The 18,321-nt window shown below is 48.6% G+C and overlaps 3 protein-coding genes across 6 annotated transcripts in view; 1 reads left to right on the top strand and 2 right to left on the bottom strand.

The window, feature by feature from the left end:
- The window catches only part of TMPRSS6 (transmembrane serine protease 6), a 17,747-nt gene extending 15,798 nt beyond the window's left edge, over positions 1-1,949 (top strand). Inside the window, exons 17-18 of the mRNA XM_005421821.2 lie at positions 189-325; positions 1,028-1,949. Of these exons, the coding sequence (XP_005421878.1) occupies positions 189-325; positions 1,028-1,186 (296 nt within the window). The 3' untranslated portion in view covers positions 1,187-1,949. The remainder of the gene's footprint in view (positions 1-188; positions 326-1,027) is intronic.
- A 580-nt stretch (positions 1,950-2,529) lies between these two features.
- KCTD17 (potassium channel tetramerization domain containing 17) lies at positions 2,530-9,785 on the bottom strand. Of its 3 annotated transcripts, none has more exons than XM_031057799.1 (8): positions 9,579-9,785; positions 8,845-8,953; positions 7,021-7,112; positions 6,005-6,100; positions 5,499-5,624; positions 4,703-4,781; positions 4,169-4,458; positions 2,530-3,267 (listed from the first exon to the last, which is right to left on the bottom strand). In XM_031057799.1, exons 1-7 carry the CDS (start codon positions 9,783-9,785, stop codon positions 4,202-4,204), a joined length of 966 nt encoding a protein of 321 aa, XP_030913659.1. In that variant the 3' UTR covers positions 2,530-3,267; positions 4,169-4,201. The 3 variants fall into 3 exon arrangements, with proteins under 3 accessions (XP_030913659.1, XP_030913660.1, XP_005421877.1); XM_031057800.1 differs by having other exon boundaries at positions 4,242-4,458; positions 9,579-9,776; XM_005421820.1 differs by lacking the exon at positions 2,530-3,267 and having other exon boundaries at positions 4,171-4,458; positions 4,637-4,781; positions 9,579-9,781.
- A 6,106-nt stretch (positions 9,786-15,891) lies between these two features.
- LOC102045350 (3-mercaptopyruvate sulfurtransferase) overlaps positions 15,892-18,321 on the bottom strand; it is a 4,500-nt gene continuing 2,070 nt past the window's right edge. For both annotated transcript variants that reach the window (XM_005421819.1, XM_014307380.1), the window contains 2 exons: positions 17,490-18,142; positions 15,892-16,879 (listed from right to left, as the gene is read on the bottom strand). In XM_005421819.1, coding sequence (XP_005421876.1) covers positions 16,581-16,879; positions 17,490-18,142 — 952 coding nt within the window. In that variant the 3' untranslated portion in view covers positions 15,892-16,580. The remainder of the gene's footprint in view (positions 16,880-17,489; positions 18,143-18,321) is intronic.

The raw sequence follows: 18,321 nt of genomic DNA, 5'->3' as shown, positions 1-18,321 counted from the left end.
GGGAAAGGAATAAAGGGGAATTTTATGCCTTCCACGCAGAAAAAGTGCTCTGCTGAAAGTCAGAAACTGTGATGCCAGTGGAGAGCAGAACAGAAATTCCAAGGTTTCAGCATGCAGTGAGGTAGGCATGGGCTAGGGGAAGTTCCACCATAGCTCACCTGTGCTAATTTTGGTGCTCTACTTTTCAGGGCATATCAGCAATGTTCTGCAGAAGGTGGATGTACAGCTCATCCACCAGAACATCTGCAGCGAGGCTTATCACTACATGATTACTCCCAGGATGCTGTGTGCTGGGTACTACCAGGGCAAGAAGGATGCCTGCCAGGTGACAGAGGAGTTGTGGGATCAGGGTTGACTACCAGAGGTGGGATGCGTCCCAAGTCTCACAAATGCAATGCACAGCCTGAAATGAGGGAGAAAAGTCCATATAAGGTCACTTTCCCAACACTTCCTCTGATCTAAGCGGCCAACAACCACTCTCATGACAACTTCTTCCCAGCATCCTTGCCTTAGGAACCAAATACAGTTAAACTACCCTTTTCTCATTTCAGCCCATTCTCCACTGTACCTCCCACTTTCAAATCAGGTGACTATGTCAGTCTCTTACACCCTCAGCCTCATTAGCACCTGTCATACACAATAACCTATGTGCTCCTTCATTACTATTAATCTCAAGGAATTCCTCTCTGCCACCCCTCATGGAATCCAGTTAAATTCCAACAATCATCTTTGCCTGCCACATGCTTGGAAATGCCATGCAGGTCAGGAGGAATCAGTACACCAATCAGGTTTTTGGGACCTGGTTGAGGGGGAGGAATTTGCATGATGAAGGAATAACTGAGTCAGATGTTTGCACTGGAGACTGTTTTTGACATCTGCCTAAAGTGCAAGGAATGGTGCAGATGTCCCAGGCATGAGTTGAGGGGATACAGGGATCTGTATACAGAGGGGCTCAAAGACAATGAAATCGGGCAGCAGCAGAAGATGGTGGAGCACCACCACTTGATTTTACTTTTCTCTTTTCTAGGGTGATTCTGGAGGTCCACTGGCCTGCAAAGAACCCAGTGGCAGATGGTTTCTGGCTGGTTTGGTCAGCTGGGGAATGGGATGTGCACGTGCAAATCACTATGGGGTATACACCAGGATCACTCAAGTGCTGGGCTGGATGAACCAAACCATGAGCTGAGAAAAGTGCATCTCTGTCTTCTCCCCATCACACCTACACTCACATGGCACTCATTCCTGATCTTGCTCACTTGCCTCCCAAAGAAAGAGAGTGTGGGATGTTGTCAGACCCAGGATGCTCTTCTGAACTAGGTAAAAAAAGGCTGCTGCAGGGATTGTGGAGAAAAGCAGGCAGACCCCCTTCTCCCTTAGTGCTTCCCAGGGAGCATCCCAAGGGGTTTTTAGGCCATCCATCCAAAACTGGGAAGAAGGGAGGCAGGTGGGGCAGTTGGGGGCAATGACATGACACACAGCAATAGGCCCAAGCTGATGGTTTCTGAGAAGAGGAATAAGGGGAGCTGAACTTTCCATGAACCATGTGATTCAGCCACAGTCTTATGCTGGAACATTTGCTGAAAGAAAATGTGACTGATGTAGTTAGAGATTCCAGTAACTGTGAAATCAATCTGCCTCCCTCTTCCTTCCTGCTGCTTATCCTTCATCCCCCTTCCCCTCCCATCACTCCTCCTCTTCCATCTCCCTAATTGCTTCTTTTCTTAGCTGGCGTGTGCTGCTCAGTGTGCTGTTCAGCTCAGCCAGCCAACTCTTCACGTCTCACTGACTCCCAGGCATGAGCCCAGCATCGCACCCCCAAGCACGTGTCCTGCCTCCCTGCTGGAGCAGCACCAGCCTCCACTGCTGCACTTCCCCCAGTAAAAATGCTGGAGCAGACTCCCATCCCCTTCCCTCAGCCCTTCTAAATACCTTTAACATCCGGGCATCTCAACCTCTCCCATCTCCTATCTCAGGTAATGCAGGAGATGAAAGAGAAGGCTTCAGGGCACAAGGCTTGAACTGCAACTGCTGTGGGTTTGGTTTTTTAACTAAAGATATATGTGTGTGTATGTGTGTGTGTGTACATAATTGGCCACTCTCTGGAATTATAAATAAAATTAATTTGAGGATTTTTTTGGCTCTAGTTTGCCTCACTCTGCTAAAAATTATCTTGAGGTTTGTATATTTTTGACGAAACTCCAGTCCTGGCACTGGCAACTGGCAAAAGGTTCCACACCCCTGCCCACCCCCTCCCCTATCAGATGTCCCTGGGATCAATAAGTTCACTAGCCAGGTGGTCCTCACTTACTGTCATGATTTCTGGCTGCAGATAAGCAAACCTGCTCTGTAGCCCAGCTGCCTGCACTGGGGATGCAGCAGCACAGACACAGTGGGAAGCACCTCCAGCCCCCAGAAGACAGGCACAGCACAAGCAGCTTCTGGTGGCTCCAGGTGATGAATCCAAACTCCTTTTCTCCAACTCCCACCCCCAGGAATGAATTCTTGCCACTTAAAATGAGAGGCGGCAAGGAGGAACAGACTGTGAATTTTATTCAGGAGTCTTCAGACACAGCAGTGAAGCAAACACCCTGCTCCCCAAAACTGGGATCTGCTTGGCACTGGCTGACTCAACATCAGGTACCAGCATGTTCATGGTACCCAGGCAGCACACCATTCTCCTTCTTACACTGCTGGCACAGAGCTGCTTTGGGGACAGGGGGGGAGGCACCAAGGAACGTGATACCCAGCACGGGGACACCTCCGAGCCATACAGGTGGCCCAGAAAAGGATGCTGGCTCTGCATTTGTCCCCAGGCCACAAGCCCACACCAGTTGCCTGCAACAGTGAAAGGGCAAGGGCTGGTCCTTCCACAGCTGCCACTACCTCGGTCCGCATTTGCATCCAGGGTGCTCAGGAAGGGACCGCAGGCTGCAGTGGCTGATCGCTGATGTCCCCACAAGGGGCCACTGTGACATTAAGGAAAGCCAGACTGCCAGGCATAGGAGGGGGCTGTGGGTTCCCGCTCCTACAGCAGCTCAGGGGCTCCATGCAGCATCTGCCCTCCTCCAGGGCTGGAAGCTCAGGCCTCCGAGGTGAGTTTGTAAAAAAAAAAAATGGCTGCATGTGAAGAGTGAAGGGGGCTGGGGGCGTCACTGTGGGAGAAAGGGCTGCCATACACTGCAGTACAAAAATAAAGATATAAACAAGAAATGAAAAGGCTGGAGCGGAGTGTTCAGATCACATCCTCAGATCTCTGGCTTGTAACAGCTAGAGAAGGAGAGAGAAAGAGAAACACAATCAATGAGAGGGAAAAAAAAGCAACTGAGCATGGAGGGGAGAGTGAGAAACAGAAAAGGGGAAATGACAGAGGAAACACAAACAGAAGAAAAAGAAAATAAATGAGGGTGGGAAAACAGAACAGAAGGAAGAAAAAGTCGATGTGATTAACATACACTGAGTCTTAAGATAATAACACTCAGGTCCCACAGCCACAGACAAGGAGGCTTTCAAACAGAGGAAGAGAGAAATGTCAGCCAGCTAACAAGTGCCCTCCATCGCGACCGGTGGAGACTGACACTGAGCATCTCCAGTTTAACAAGAGCCTCACAGTTCTGCAGTATGGAGAGGAATCCTCCTTCTAACACTCTCCATACCCAGCCCCACACTTGTCAGCCAGCCAGCCTTCCTAAGCAGGAGGCAGAGCAGAGAGGTTCATTTTGCACACAGCTGTGAGAGCATCTGCAGTGGGGACCAGCTGCTTCTGCTCTGCCTTTGCCACCTTTCCCACTGCACTCTCACCCTGGCAGAGCCTGTGGGGGAAAAGCTCAGGGAAGGAAAAATAACCGACTGCCTTCTGCAAACTGCCCGGGCTGGCAGGCAAAGGAGCTGCGGACGCAGTTTGGAGGAGCGATCTGGCATGCATGTCACGCAGACACATGGCAAAATTCCACCCCTTCCCCAAACCACCCCTGCCTGCTTTGCATTCATTTCCACCCCTCTCCCAGCTGCACTCTCCTTTCTGCTGCCAGAGCCTCTGGTCTACAGCCATAGGATCTGCTTGGCAGGTAAAGGCACGCATAGGATCAGAATATGTAAAGCCACCTTAGGGATGAGTCAACCTCACACCTCCCTCCTTCCCCTCCCCGAGCTCTACAAACCAGGGCCATACCCACAAGAGGGAAGTGAGTCACTCATGCAGAACTCAGGCTGGCAGGAGCTGGGAGTGCAGACAGGTAACATACCTGCAGAGGAGGAAAAGTGAGGAGCAGAGAGAGACAGGGCCCTGGGCAGAGACCACTCTGAGCCCTGAGGGACAAGGAGAGCAGAGGGAAGGATGCTGGAGGCTGGCGAGTGGGGCAATGTGGGAGGTAGATGGCAGTGCTGGGATGGACACGGAAGGGAGCAGGAGGGAGGGTCCGCAGGAAGAGAGTTTAGCACAATCCTGAATAGATGGACGGTCTGCAAATAAAAATAAAACCGTAGATAAACCAAACAGTTTAAAATACAAAGCAGCAGCCATGGTAACAGCTCTCCCCTGACAGCTTTATCTCCAGAGAGACTCCAACTCCTGGAGAGGACAGCCCCCACACCCCACACCTGTTCTAGTCCTTCCCTGCTGCTAGCTGTGAGCTCTCACCAGAAAGGTGGACGAGTCTATGCCTGGGGGGTAATTTTTATCATTTTCCTCAGGGATTTGCTGCACCTTTCTCCTCTGCTTCTGCTTCTGCCTCTGCCTCCTCCTCCACCTCCTGCTCTTCCTCCTCCAGGTCCTCCTCTGTGTTCTGTGGCCCAGCATGTGGGACAAAAGGAAGAAAGAGTGGAAATGCTTGCAAGATGAGCCATGGCAGTTCTTTCTGACACACAACGGAACAAAGCAATTGTCATAACACTGGAATAAAAAGGGACCTTTCCCCATGGCCAAGACAATTCTAGGTCAGGGAACAGAGAGGGTTGTTTTCCTCTGGAGTATCACATCAGGGTATCTAACCCACTTACAAGTGCTGTGACCCCACTGTCCAACAACTGCCATCAGTCGCTAGTGTTCCTCCCTGCATCCTGGGTGTCTACAGAATGTCATGCACTGCCACATATTTCTGTCCTTCCCTCAAAAGGGGAGCAGGAGATATCTGCCCCTCTGGCTGAGACTCAAAAAGGAAAGAGAATGCTGCAAAACCTTCAGGGAAATAATGCCCTATAGGCAGTGATACACACAGAATGGGCATGAGGAGGCATGAGGGGGATGTTAGAGTAGCATGAGAGGTGCCAGGGTGACTTGCTAAAGCCATTTGCCACACACAACCACACACCACCCCTCCAACACACACACTCCTCCTTTTGGGCAACGGGTGTAATGCCACAGCGCTGAACACCAGGGCAGGCCCCCGTATTTCACCACTGAGGTGCCCCACTGTTGCAAGGGAGAGAGAAAAGAGAGAAGGAGCAAAGAGCAAAGGATCTCATAGGCAATGGGAGCAGGGCCGTAGCAAAGTTAATCTCACCTTGGCTTTGTGGCTGGGTTCAGAGCTCAGACCATTGGGGGAGTTGTACAACTCCTTGGAAACCACGCACAGGAATTCTGTCTGATCCTCATTCCCATAATTATAGGATGAGCCAATGTTCACAAGCTAGAAAAGATGAGAGCAAGAATCACAAGCACATATTCCTGGAAACACCCACTCCACCTGGGGAGCAAGGCAGAAAGCCCACCATGCAGCACTGAGTCCAATGCATAATCCTGTTGGAAAAGCCTCAGAACTAAGCTGAGGAGACAACACAGAGAAGCAGGAGAGAAGTCAGCCAGGATGCAAAACAGGCTGGCCTCACACATTATCCTCTAAACCTCTAGAAAGGGGCAAGAAAGAGTCATTGATTGAGCGTGATGAGTCAATCAATGACTTACCCAGTATTCTCAGAGAGGGAAGGAGCCTTGCCTGGCAACTGTACGGTATCCATGATCTTTTCCCCAGAAGACAACTCCTCTCCCCCTGCTCTGCCTTACCCATACCTGCTCAAAGCGCCATCCATCTGACATAGTGGAAACCATCTGAGTGAGCTCCTCTTCCTGGCACTGCAGCACACGGTAGACATGCTTAGGAGGCACCTGAGAGCAAAATTGCAGAACACACTGACAACTGTCACATGCTAAAAGCTGTTCCCCTCCTGCAGAGTGAAGTGGTAATACCCTCCTTGACAGACCTGTCCTCTTCCCCATGACCCAGCTGAAAGGGGAGTGGAAACCACAATCCAGCTTTCTCCTGTGCTGTCATTGGAGGCAAGAACAGTATCTCTTCTGAAGAGTAGGGACTGAGCTGAGTGCTGCCTGCATTGTCCACAGAAGATACTGCCCTCTTTTGATGGGGAGTATGCACTTGTAAGTACAAAATAATTTCTGCAAATGCAACAAATGCTGAGGGGGCTTTGCAGCACAAAGTGGCTGTGCTGCTGGAGGCTTACAATCTGAGGCAAATAAGATGAAAAGTGAGATAGCAGACAATCCTACCTCTAAAAAAGATTTTCAAAGGTTGCTGGCCAAGACAGGGTGTGATTGTACCACAGGATTGATTCCTTGTCTGCATTTAACTCTTTCACAGCCATCTCTTCACCTATTTCCTCCAGGTTTCTCTACAGGTATTTCCATGCTCTTCATTGTGATTACACTCCCAGGACTTCCCACACCAGTCCTCCTCTCCATGACACCTTTGCTCTCCTCACAAGCATTCCTCTGTATCACACAGCAACCAGCTGCCTTCTTCCAAAAGCCAGAGGAGCTCACTTAGTTTCAGGGGCTACATCCAGCATTACTTCTGGGATGCAAAGCAAGACTGCAACTTGTTTACTGTAACTAAATTGGTTGTAGCTTGTCCCCTGCAATACTTTGCTGCATTGGGATTAGCACATAATGTCTAATCAGTTGCTTCCTTCCATTCCTTGCTGCTTCTCTCAAGTCTTCCCTCACTCTGGACTCATCTCTCTCCTTTTTTACACCCCCTGCTTTCCCCACCCCCCTCCATCTTGCCATACCTGTGTTACTGTGTAGTCCTTCTCCTCCATTCGATCCTTGATTATTCGGATCAAAGGACCAATGTTATAGAACTCAGCTTCTTCAAGGATCCCTGAGAAAGACAGACAGAAGAACCACAAAGACAGAGAGTAAGCAGCCCATCTTTATTCTTCAACTTGCAAAAGATCAATTCTGAGCTTCACAAGGTCCATAGGGAGAAATTATATTACTGCCTTACTTTTTAACAGGCTTGAAACACTTACTGCAGAGAATTGAAATTTGGCTCTCTGCATCTTGTTTCTAATGCTCACCCCAACTTCCTTATGCTGCCTGCTACTACAGAAACAGGCACTGCCAGTGAAGGCATCTGCTGAGGACTGCTAATACCTTTCCCAGATACTTGGCCAAGGAGAACAACTCTAGGCTCCAGTCTCTCTCAATGACCATTTGTCTGACCTTGCTCAGACTCTCTTATTAAGGCAGAAAACCAAAACTTCTGACAAGTCACCAAAAGACCTTAGAAAAGCCTAACTTACCTCCTAGGCCACTTGGAGTTGCAGCCCCATATGACTTTATATGATCTTTCATATAAAGATGGCTCTCTTCCCTGTGCTTCAACTTAAAACAGGTAAACTCTTGTGGTTTTGTTTTTTTCTCTATGGTGTTTGCATGCATCACCTCTCTTGAGACTCACCTGTTTGCTAACAGGCCTTCAGGAAAAGGGAGGTAGTTCCCAGAGAGTCAGTGAGGGAAAGGTGGCTGGAAGCCAACACTCACGTGTTACCAGGCCATTACAAAGAAAATATAGATGGGGAGATTGATCCTTCACTACCTGACACACTCAGACCTCTTCTGTGTCTCTCATCCAGCAGTGAATTGCCTAATGGGTTAGTCTTATGCCAGCCTAAATGTTTGCAGCAGGATAAAAAAAGGCAATGCAAATGAACTGGGCTCCTGTTCATGTTTCAGATTTGATATTAAAACCTGCAGATGAACTCTCTCTGACCCAAGGATTATAAGAAATATAAAGTAGGAAACACCTCAAAATTGTGCTTATTACAATCCTGTACCGTTGGTTGGGTATATTTTTGGAATTATAACTGGTAAGATTATTCTGAAGAAAAGTTTCTTTGCTTTAGGTAAAAATGTGTAAGAAAGGTAAGAAGACAAATGACCATGCAAAAACCATGCTTGGCAAGGGCTGGACAGCTCAACCTGTATTTGGAATCAGCTCCTTACTACACCCTAGCATCCAAAAAATAACAAGGCACTGTGGACTGCTGACTGGTAACACTGTGATGTCACTAAGTCATCCTATTAGACCCGCTGTCAACTTCAGATGAGGGATTGCTTTGTCTGACTTGCTCCACTGGAATTTCTGCAGTCCACAACCATGAGAGCACATGCAGCATACAATGCATATCACTGATTAATGATGGTCTTTACTGCAGTCAGTAGAAGAGATGAACTTGGTTTTGTTTGGTCTACTGGGCTTTCATTCCTAATTAGAAACAGACATTAATAGAAAACTCAGTCATAGAGCCTGGTTAAAAGTAGATCAGGAACCAGTAAAAAATGGCTTATTGAGGCTCTGAGATCTTGCCTACTTCTGTCTTGGTGACATCTCTGCTGGACAGCTGTGATGCCACAACACCTGCAAGGATGCCTTCCTCACCCACTCCAAACCCCTTTAGTAAAGGAGACATTGTCATGCTTTGCAGGGATAGTTCTCTGAAATCGCCCACATCAACATCCAAAACAAGAACAAGAGACAACAAGGTTGACCCCAAGTCCTACTTTTCCTGACTATGGTAAGTGGGATTTTTCTGAGTTCCACAACTCACCCTCTTCAGCCATATCTTTATCCAGGACCAGCTTCCCATGACGGAGGAAATTCAGAATCGGTCCAAAGTAAGTGGGGTCCCGATCTATTAGGTATGCACCAGTTTCATCCTAGCAACAGATATAGATCACAAGGAGAAAAAACCCAAGGAAAACAGTAACCAACTCTTAAATGCCCTAGAATACAAGAAAATACAAACCTAAGCAAAAATGTCCACTATTTCTAAGATTCTTTGGAAACCACGGGACCCTGAGAGTCCCTAGCCAAGTCAGTCCAGCTTGGTTTTTAACTCCTGTACTGTATTGATCTGCTCAGCATGCCCACCTCAGCATGAATCAATCCAGCTGAAAATGCCCAAAACTTAGGCCTCAGCCTCTTTGTGTAACTGTGAATCCCGGCCTGGTGCAAGAGAGCAGAGACCGCCTTACAGGAACAAGGCTGAGTCAGGCAGACACAGCTGGGAAGTAAACCCAGCATGTGGGGTGACAAAGAGGAAGGCAAGCAGGAGCAGAGGAGAGATGGCCTCTCTTTTCCCCAGCTCGGGAAGGCAGTGCCAGGCCACAACAAGGTGGAATCTGGCAAGGGGAAATCCTTCCCGGGAGAGGGGGGGCAAAGAGCAGGCATTTCTCACTCAGTGGCTCCTGCAGCTGCCGGGGTCTGGCTCCATCCCTGCATCCCTCCAGCCCTCCCCAAGCTCGGTGGGGCACGGTGCGGGAGGCAACCCAGCTGCCTTACCCGGTCCGACTGCAGCTCCTCGCCCTGGCACAAGCGACACAGGAAAGATTTCTGCTCCCGACACAGGGTCTGCCTGGTGGTGAGGAACACGGTGCCCCCCACATTGAGCCTCACCCACTTGGCCTGGGTGCCAGCGGGTGGCGGAATGTCCCAGGTGCAGCGTAGCCCCACGGCGCCCTGCATCTCCTCCCTGCCCTCCATCCTCATCCTCACCCCCACCTCCCCCACGGCGTGCAGGGACTGCCGCAGGTGCTGCCTGTCGGAGAATGCCGGGATCTGTAGTTTATCTGCCTCTCCCTCCGCAGCAGCCGTGTTTCCCGGGAACCAGGATCTTCCCTGTGACTACCAGGGGAGTCCTGAGAGGAGGAAGGTTGCTCGGCGCTGGAGGATATCACTGCGGCTATTGGGATGGGCAAAGCCACAGCTCTACAGCGCTGACTCCCTTGGTTTTTCCCCTGTTCCCGTTTTCACAGACCACGGGCCGGTCAGCACTCCGGAGGTGCAGGGTGTTATGCAAAAATCGTCGGCATTTATTTCCACAGACATCCTCTCTGGCTCATTAAAAGGTTCTGGGAACTGTAGTTTCGCCGAGACATGCACAAAAGGGTGCTGGGAACTGTAGTTTTCCCAGCTCGCTGTTCCTGCAATGAGGATGCTGTAACGAAGGGCACTGCGCACATGACGCCAGCCCTGCGGCCGGTGCTCTGCCTGCTTCCAGTCCTGGGTCTTGTCTGCACGCTTCCTCGGAGACAGGATGCAGAACCTGCTTCCTGGCAGTCGGCAGATTAAGCCCCTCAGGGCTGTACTTCACAGCATTCCCTTCAGGACATCCATTACCCCAGGCTCAGTGCTCAGTGCCACATCAGTCGTCATACTTTCTTGCAGCAAAATATGCAGACAGTTGCCTTCTTGCTAACATACGTAGGGACAGTTCTGGGAACTGTATTTTGGATCTGTATGAAGTGCTGGCAGGGGGCAGGAATAATTTTTCTTCCAGATCAGAGGAGTTGCTGACTCAGCAAACTCCTCCCCTGTGCTCCTCTACCAGTGCAAACCCCCCACGTCCTTCTCCTGGGCTCCTGCCACCACTGTTTGTGTCTGGGCAAGAGAGCTCAGACTGTAACTCAGCTCTGTGTGGAGTTTTACCTCTGCCCCAGGTATGTATCACCCACCGAGGCTGATGTGCCAATCCCGTGTTATGGAATCTAGCCCTGCCTCAGCCACTCGCTCCTGCCAGGCTGAGCCTGGTGCTCGGCAGTTCATGCCCCGGGGGACTCTGTTCAAACACACTCCTTGGCACAGAAACAATCTGAACAAGCTCTCTCCAACAGCTCTGCCTTTCCCACTCCCACCTAAGCACAGCTGTGCTTGCCAGCACCTCGAGCACATTAAGAATGGAAAGGCTGGTGTTTCACCCCATTGTGGCTCAAAACCTTCCTCCACTAAGCAACTTCCTGGCTCTTCCTTGACAGGGCAATGCAGCACTGCAGAGACACGCAACACTTTCTTTTTCTTGCATTTAGATCTTAGTGCCTTTGGACATGGGGCGTTATTGAGTGAAGAGGCCAGATAAAGAGAAACATTATGTTTTACTCTTACATTCCTTTTCTTCTTGTCCTTCCTTCTCTTGCTTGCAAATCACTCCCTTTTATCACAGAAGAAGGCAGCATTGCCCTTCCCCCAGTCACCTAGGTTTTCCTTCACAAAGATGGCATGTGTACTTTGCTCCTTCTGTGGAGGAGTGCCAAGGGGAGGAGAGGAAGAGAGGGTAACACGGAAGAGGTTTCAAGATTGCTGACCTTCAGCTAATTTAAGTACAGAAACAATTCAGCTGCTCCAGGGTGTAAATTCAAATAATTTTGAACCAGCACTAGAGTGACCATTAACAGAGCATGAAAAATATTTTTGTCTACCTATATGGAGCAAGCTCTGGCCAAAATTACTGCCCAGCCCTGGGGCCAGTATCCACTGAGCAGTAACATGCATCAAAGATGCTCAGACTAACACTGACCTGGGCTGAAGCGTCACAGCGCAACACAGCTCTGGGCTGTCAGATTGCTGTCCTCCTAATTCTGGCTCTGAGTCAAACCACAGCAAATTGGAGACCTCTGCCCTGCCCTCTGGTGTGTGAGGACTACAGGACCCTGTCTGTGCTGGCTCCAGCTCCAGCAGAGAACTGGGGTGAGGATTGTGGCTTTCTGATATGAATGCAGCAGTTGGATGGCAGCCTATAGCCTCTTATCTCTCCCTCCAAGAAATCTGCCCCGTCTTCAATTTTTCCCCCTATTTTACCAAGGGTTCACCCTCTCCTTTTCCTCCTCTCACATCCCCTCAGCCTCTTCTTTTTAAGGTCCATTTCTTGTTCTCAACATCTTCCTTTCCAACCTCTCCCATGACAATGCTGCTCACGAGTCCAGGATGGTCTATATTCAAGGCATACTTTCTTCCATCAATACCAGTCTCCACTTATGGCTGGAACCTCAAGTTTTGCTCACCCCAGGGCCATGGGGTGAAAAGTTAATTGCTAAATCTAAAGAGGTATATTGTGAGTAAGGAAAGATGTCATGGAACACCACTTCTAACATCAGAGCCTTTTTTTCTGCAATATACAGCAAAAAAATAATTGAAGATGCACCAGGCCAGGGATTTCCCCACAGTATGTGAAAATCCTCTTTAGGAAGAAGCCAGTGTGGGGTGAGTTACCAAGTGAAATGTTCTGATGAGTTGGTGGCATGGGCTAAATACAGACTTCATTGCACACTATCACCAGATGTAGTTCTGAGATGCAATTAAGGCATCCTTGTTAAGGTCCCCTAAAATCAAGAAATAGGACACGTGAGAGGTAAGTTTAAACAATCAGTAGTGTTTGGTCAAGGGTTGGACTTAATGATATCAGTTCTTTCCCAACCTTAAGGTTTTATGATTCTATGACTTGCTCCTGCTGCCTTTACGACAACTGTATATAAAACATATGCACAGAGGGAGAGCAAGCAAGAGCTTACACAGGGCTGTGTGATGCTGTAAGACCCTACGGCCTTGCAGAGTCCCAGGGAAATCATGGGGACCATTGCTCAGACAGACTGGGAGCAGGAAAAACTTGACAGCCACTGGATACTGAACAAGAGCTAAGGAGAAGAGAGCAGGACATAAACTGGGAGTGTCTTCGTTCAGCAGTCAGGCCTGCAATGCAAACCTGCAGAAGGCTACACACACTGCAGTGCTCTGCAGCTTGGTACATGGCATATGATGCATCACTGGCATTGTAGAGCTGCTCTTATGGAACTGTTGTGTTGTGGAACAGCAGTGGGAGCAGGGATCACCATGTGCTGGCACAGAGTGTCACCACTCTGACAGGCTGGGAACACATATTGGGGATTACATGGCAGGAGGCAGTGGAGAAGAAACCAGGAAAACTAGTTGGCATGTCCAGTAGGATCAGTACCACTCTCTTTTCTGCAGGAAGTGGAGAGGGGAAGACAAGTGATGCTCTGACATTTTGCCAGTAAGCCAGCAGGGAATTGGGCAAATAAAATTCCCTACACTGGACTTGGTGGTGGACACAGTTGAATAATAGAGTGCAGCTTGACTGCCAGCTGAGCCAGGCACATTGAAGCATTAAGAAAAAGGCTCCATGGCATACAGGCAAGCTAATCTTCCTCCAGCTCCTTGTGCTGCATGAGGTCTGTGAGCAACATACCTGCATTCAAAGCAGTGTGCAAAGCCTGTGTGTGGATGTGCATCACGCAGCACCTTAGCTGAAGACTGCTGGGAGGAGGAGACAGAATGGTTGTGTAGCTCCTGGCTGTAAGCTGGGACCAGGAGAGATGGGACGAATATGAAATGTCCCTGCAGGCAACACCAATTACCATGGCTCATGCAGGGCTCGGGCCAGTGCTGCTGGTAGAAGGGCTGCTTTAGAATTTGGAAAAATTTGCAGAGGAACAAAGTTTGCTGGGAAATAAAGCATGAAATAGTGCAGCCTGCTAGGGAGCAGCATGGAAGGAAGAGGAAGGGAGATGACAAAGAAGACAAGTGAAGAACAGGGGACCATGGGATTACTTTTGACTAGACCAGACTGTTTGCACAGAATCCAAACCTCCTTCAGGACAAAAGTATTGCAGATAGTAAAATATACCAATAAACCAATAAAGAGTTTACATGCTGACCTGGGATTCTCAAATTTATATAGAGAGCTGTAAAAACTCTAGTCTCAAGGTAGCCACAGCTCAGTGTTACCTTCCTCCTACATCAGGACTGCTGTATAGGCTACCTTTTTGGCTACCATAAGCCCTATTCCACCAAAGATATGCTATTACCAATCCCCTGTGGCAAATTTTCCACAGGAAAGTCATGAACATTAGTGATTTGCACTTCTCCCCAGCTTTCGGTTCCTATAGGAAACCCACCCACTGAGTCAGGGACATAAAGATCTGCAGAACATTTATAGTCCTGGTGTAAGTCCCCTCAGCTGTTCCATATGTCCAGTAGCATCTGTTATAGCTCAAAATAGGTTTTTCAAGTCTCCAGGATTCGAAAACATTGTCTCGGTCTTCACAACCTTCTCAGTGCTTTGCCTGCAACACCAGAAGGGATCTCGACGAAAAGGAGGGGGAACATCAGAAGACACTCTTGGATAGATTTTTGATACATGATATAAGAGGGAATACCTCAGAAAAACAAAGTATCTTGCTGTGGGAAAGAAGATCTCAGTTTCTCCTCTGTGGAGAAATCAAGGCAAAGTTAAGCATCTGGGAAAAGATTTGCCAAAAGCTGGGAAGAATCACTGAGATTTTGTAGCAGAAAATTCAGCCTGAGAAGGGCAGTTGAGTACTGCCAAGCTTGGCTAAATACCAGAGAGGGGGAAGGGCCCTGCTAGATATGATCAAACCACAGGGGTGAAATGTAGAGCAAGGGCAGAGGGAAGTTTTCTGCGTAATTTGCAATCTCCAGGTGGATAACTGGGCTGTGCCACACACCTCCCTGCAACACATAGGACAGAGAAAAGCATCCCAGTCTCAAGAGGAAGCAGAGAGATTCCCCACTGACCCTCAGGACTGATGGGTCAGTGGCTAAAAAGGAACAGAGTACTCAAAATGCATCAAAAAATATACTGGAAGGACACACAAGAGCCAGCTCCCTGAATCTATTGTGAATGAGTCTGAAACAATATGTCAATTTTCCTCATAACTAAGTTTTCCTGGAGAAACAGAGCAGGCACTCATCTGGCCACACAATCACAAAACCAACCTCTCCGTGTTGTTGTTGTTGTGACAAGGGTCACTCGTTTCAGACCCCTGTGCACCCTGTAAGCTCAGCACTTGCTGTAATGCCAGCCCCAAGGCCTCCAAGAGCTGGGTTGTCAGTCTGGACACAAGCAGGGAAATTGCAGGCTGTCAGTCACTGTATGCTCAGACCCTATGTGTGAGCGGGAGGGACAGAGGAAGAAATAAACTGGACAGTGAAATTCCAGCTATCCAGGAGGTGACCTGAAACAGAACTTCCATGCATGCAAGCCAAGGCCAAGAAGAAGGAGCCAAAAGAGGTAAGAGGAAATGCAAAGAATAAACACTCAGCAAAGGGAAGAATCCAGTCCTTACAGTCAAAACTGTGACAATGAGTATCCACTGCATTCCCTAGAAAGTGCAACCCCATTATCCACAGATGTTTACAGGTACCTGTTGCTGCAAGCCCAAGAGAAGAAACTGTCACATTAAGTTACCAGTAGGTCAAAAGAGATGCAGGCTTTTTTAAATTTTTTTTTTCGGTGGGAGGTTTCTGTGGGTTTTTTTGTTTAGTTTTGGGCATTTTCTCCTCACATGAGGAGAAAATCTCAGAGAGAACAAATTCTTGAACATTATCAGGGATACCTGGTGTGCGTTCAACTTTTAAACATAAAAGAAAAGGTCTTGGGGAAAAATAGGTTTCAGTGCAGGCTATTCCTCTGAAGGTCTCAGTTCTGCTAAGTTTGCAGGGAAAGGTTACATGGCAAGAATGAAAATACCCATGCAGTCCACTTTCTACTATGTAAGCTGACATCCAGTGTTTCAAGAACAGAGCTGTAACCTACAACTGTGGACTTTAAGGCAAAAAAGCAAATGGACTTAGGACTGAAAGCAGGAAGATGGTGCAGAGACCCAAGAGAAAGGCATGCCATTGTGCTTCCTGGGTCAAAGAGCTTGTTGAGGTTAAGGGGTGTGGTTCTACTCACAGAGAGAAGGAAATATCTCATTTGAATATCACTGTGGACAAAGTGATTCCATAAAAACAGAAATCCTGAAAATATTCACCTAAGCAACAGTCAGGTAAGTTCCACTCAGCAGAAAGACCTTGAAACATGTTTATTTACATTGTTTAAATCCCATAATCTTTTCTTTTTCTCAAGGGGGATTTCGGACAATGGGGCTACAAGGCTGGCTAAGTACACATTAGAGTCCAAGTACAAGAAGAAATACAAATCAAGTCTCTAGCCTAAGTGCCAACCTGAATGCTGTACTTGCTCCCTTAACAGCCATCTCTTTCCACAAAGTTTTGCACTCAAAGTGGCCATAACATGCATGGATGGGACAGAAGCAGAGAGTAGGATTATGAGGCACAGTTATATAAGTATGACCATCCTGTGAATGAGCATGATTGAATGTTTTGAGTCAGGAGCTTGGCTTAACTCAATTAATTCCCCATGCTGGCAGCAGCGCTCTCTGCCATCCATCTGATAAGGTGAAATGGTCACAGAATCACAGAATGGCTGAGATTGGAAGTGACCTTGGGAGGACATCTGTTCCACCCTATCTTCTCAAGCAGGGTCACCTAGAGCTGGCTGCCCAGAACTGCTGTCATCTTCATCCTCCTAAGCAGCAGCAGGGTAAGGAGAAGTGCTGAAGCACCATGTGCGCATGATTGTTATCCAATGCCTTCATCTCAAGACAATCAGGAAAGCTAAACCCATCTTTTCCAAATCCTGTTTCAAGGCAAGCTACGTGCACAGCTGGGAAACAATGCAGCTTATTACACTGTTTTCCCTTTTCCCTCAGAAATAATGTTTTCAGGCTGTGCCCGCATGTACCATTCCACCCAGGCCCCATCGTACACTGCGACATCTGGCTTGCCACAGAGGTAGGCGCCCAGAGCCACGTGGCAGGCAGTGACCCCAGAGCCACACGTGGCTACCACTGGCTTCAAGAGGTCCACCTTCTTCTCCTGGAACAGAGTGCGGATCTGCTCAGGGGTCTTCTCTAAGCCAGACTCTGTGAGGAAATCAGTGAAGGGGATGCTCGTCGACCCAGGGACATGACCAGGCTCAATTCCTGGAAAAAAAACAATGCAGACAGGAATTAACCTCTATTGTCTGGGACAAGTCTATTGCAAAGCCTCTTCTGTTTCACTGAGAGGAATATTTATTGCTTAGAGTAATTTTGTTAAAACGAGTACATTTATTTTTGTTACATTGGCTTTACTAGATTACTGATTACTCAGGAAGGATGGCTCTATGTGTAACCATCATGTTACCACATGGGCACAACCCTGTCAAGTTCCATTCTTTCCCCTAGTTCCCTCCACATCTCTCTCCCCATCACAGCAACCCACACTGATGAAGCACCTCCACAGGCCATTCTGAGGGGAAGAGTAGCACCAGTACTTGAGGAGACCAATGAGAATCTTTGGGGTGTATCGAAAGCTATGTTCCTCACCCCAGCCCCTCATGAGGACAAAAAGATACATGGCTTCCCTACTACTGAATTTTCAAAGAATAGCTCTTGCTAGTCAAAAGGGAAGGACAGGTGGACACACTGCCTGAAGTCCCATCCCATAAAAGACAGCCATTATTTCCTAGCATTTCCTCTACAGGAGTCAAAGTGATGGGCACCCTAAATGAAACCCCTCTTTATAATGCCACTGTCTCAGAAGGCACTTTACCATCTCGGGGCTCTGGCTCTACTCCCCGGAACCGTCCTGCAGCACGGGCATCCACTAGTTGGAAGCGACGGGAATCCAAGTTATCTAAGACATCCTCATATGTTTTCACCAGGGACTTGTCCAAGGAAGCATGGAACTCAGATGGAGCTACCTGGGTTTTCCCAGAGCTAAGTGCATTCCCCTCTCGCTGCCAGTTCTTCAGGCCACCATCCAGAAGGGAGACAGCTTCGTGTCCAAAGACCCGGAACATCCACCATACCCGAGGTGCTGAGAAGAGACCTTGGTCGCTGCCATCATACACCACAACATGAGAATCATTCCCCACACCCAGCTTCCCCACATACTCAGCAAAGTCATTAGCCTTGGGCAGCATGTGATCGTAAGGCGAGGTTCGGTCACTGCACTGGTCGATGTCAAAGAAAACTGCACCAGGGATGTGGCGCTCCTCAAACTCCCGCTTCGGATCGCGCTTCATCTTCGGCAAATACCAGGATGCATCCACGATTTTCAAGGCCAGGCCAGCTTGCTGGGACTTGATGGCTTCTGAAAGCCACTTTGCAGATACCAGAGCTCGGTAAAGGAGTTGCTGCGACATCGCTCCCGAGTCCTGGCTGAGATTAGCCAATTTCTGGATTCTGCCTGAGTCCACCTGACTGCAGAAGGTAGAAAATCACAAATTAGAGACCAGCCTTTCAAAAAGCAACTGGACAAGGATGCATTTTGGGACCCGTGTCTCCACTGAGGTGCTGGCTAAGCCTACAATGAGGGGCTTGAAATGCTCCAGCCCTGAAAGTAGTTTCCCAGACCTCGTCCCAAGTAACGCCCCGAGCGG

Source organism: Geospiza fortis, unplaced genomic scaffold (assembly GCF_000277835.1).
Source record: "Geospiza fortis unplaced genomic scaffold, GeoFor_1.0 scaffold173, whole genome shotgun sequence".
Taxonomy (NCBI): Eukaryota; Metazoa; Chordata; class Aves; order Passeriformes; family Thraupidae; genus Geospiza; species Geospiza fortis.
The sequence above is the reverse complement of the archived record's forward strand: the minus strand, read 5'-3'. Positions and strand labels throughout refer to the sequence as shown.

Coding starts and splice junctions, on each gene's coding strand:
- KCTD17 (XM_031057799.1), bottom strand. CDS start 9,785: ATGAGGATGGAGGGCAGGGAGGAGATGCAGGGCGCCGTGGGGCTACGC. Junction 5,625..6,004: donor ATGGATGGCGCTTTGAGCAG/GTATGGGTAAGG, acceptor CATCTTTTCTAG/CTTGTGAACATTGGCTCATC. Junction 4,782..5,498: donor AACCCAGCCACAAAGCCAAG/GTGAGATTAACT, acceptor GCTGGGCCACAG/AACACAGAGGAGGACCTGGA.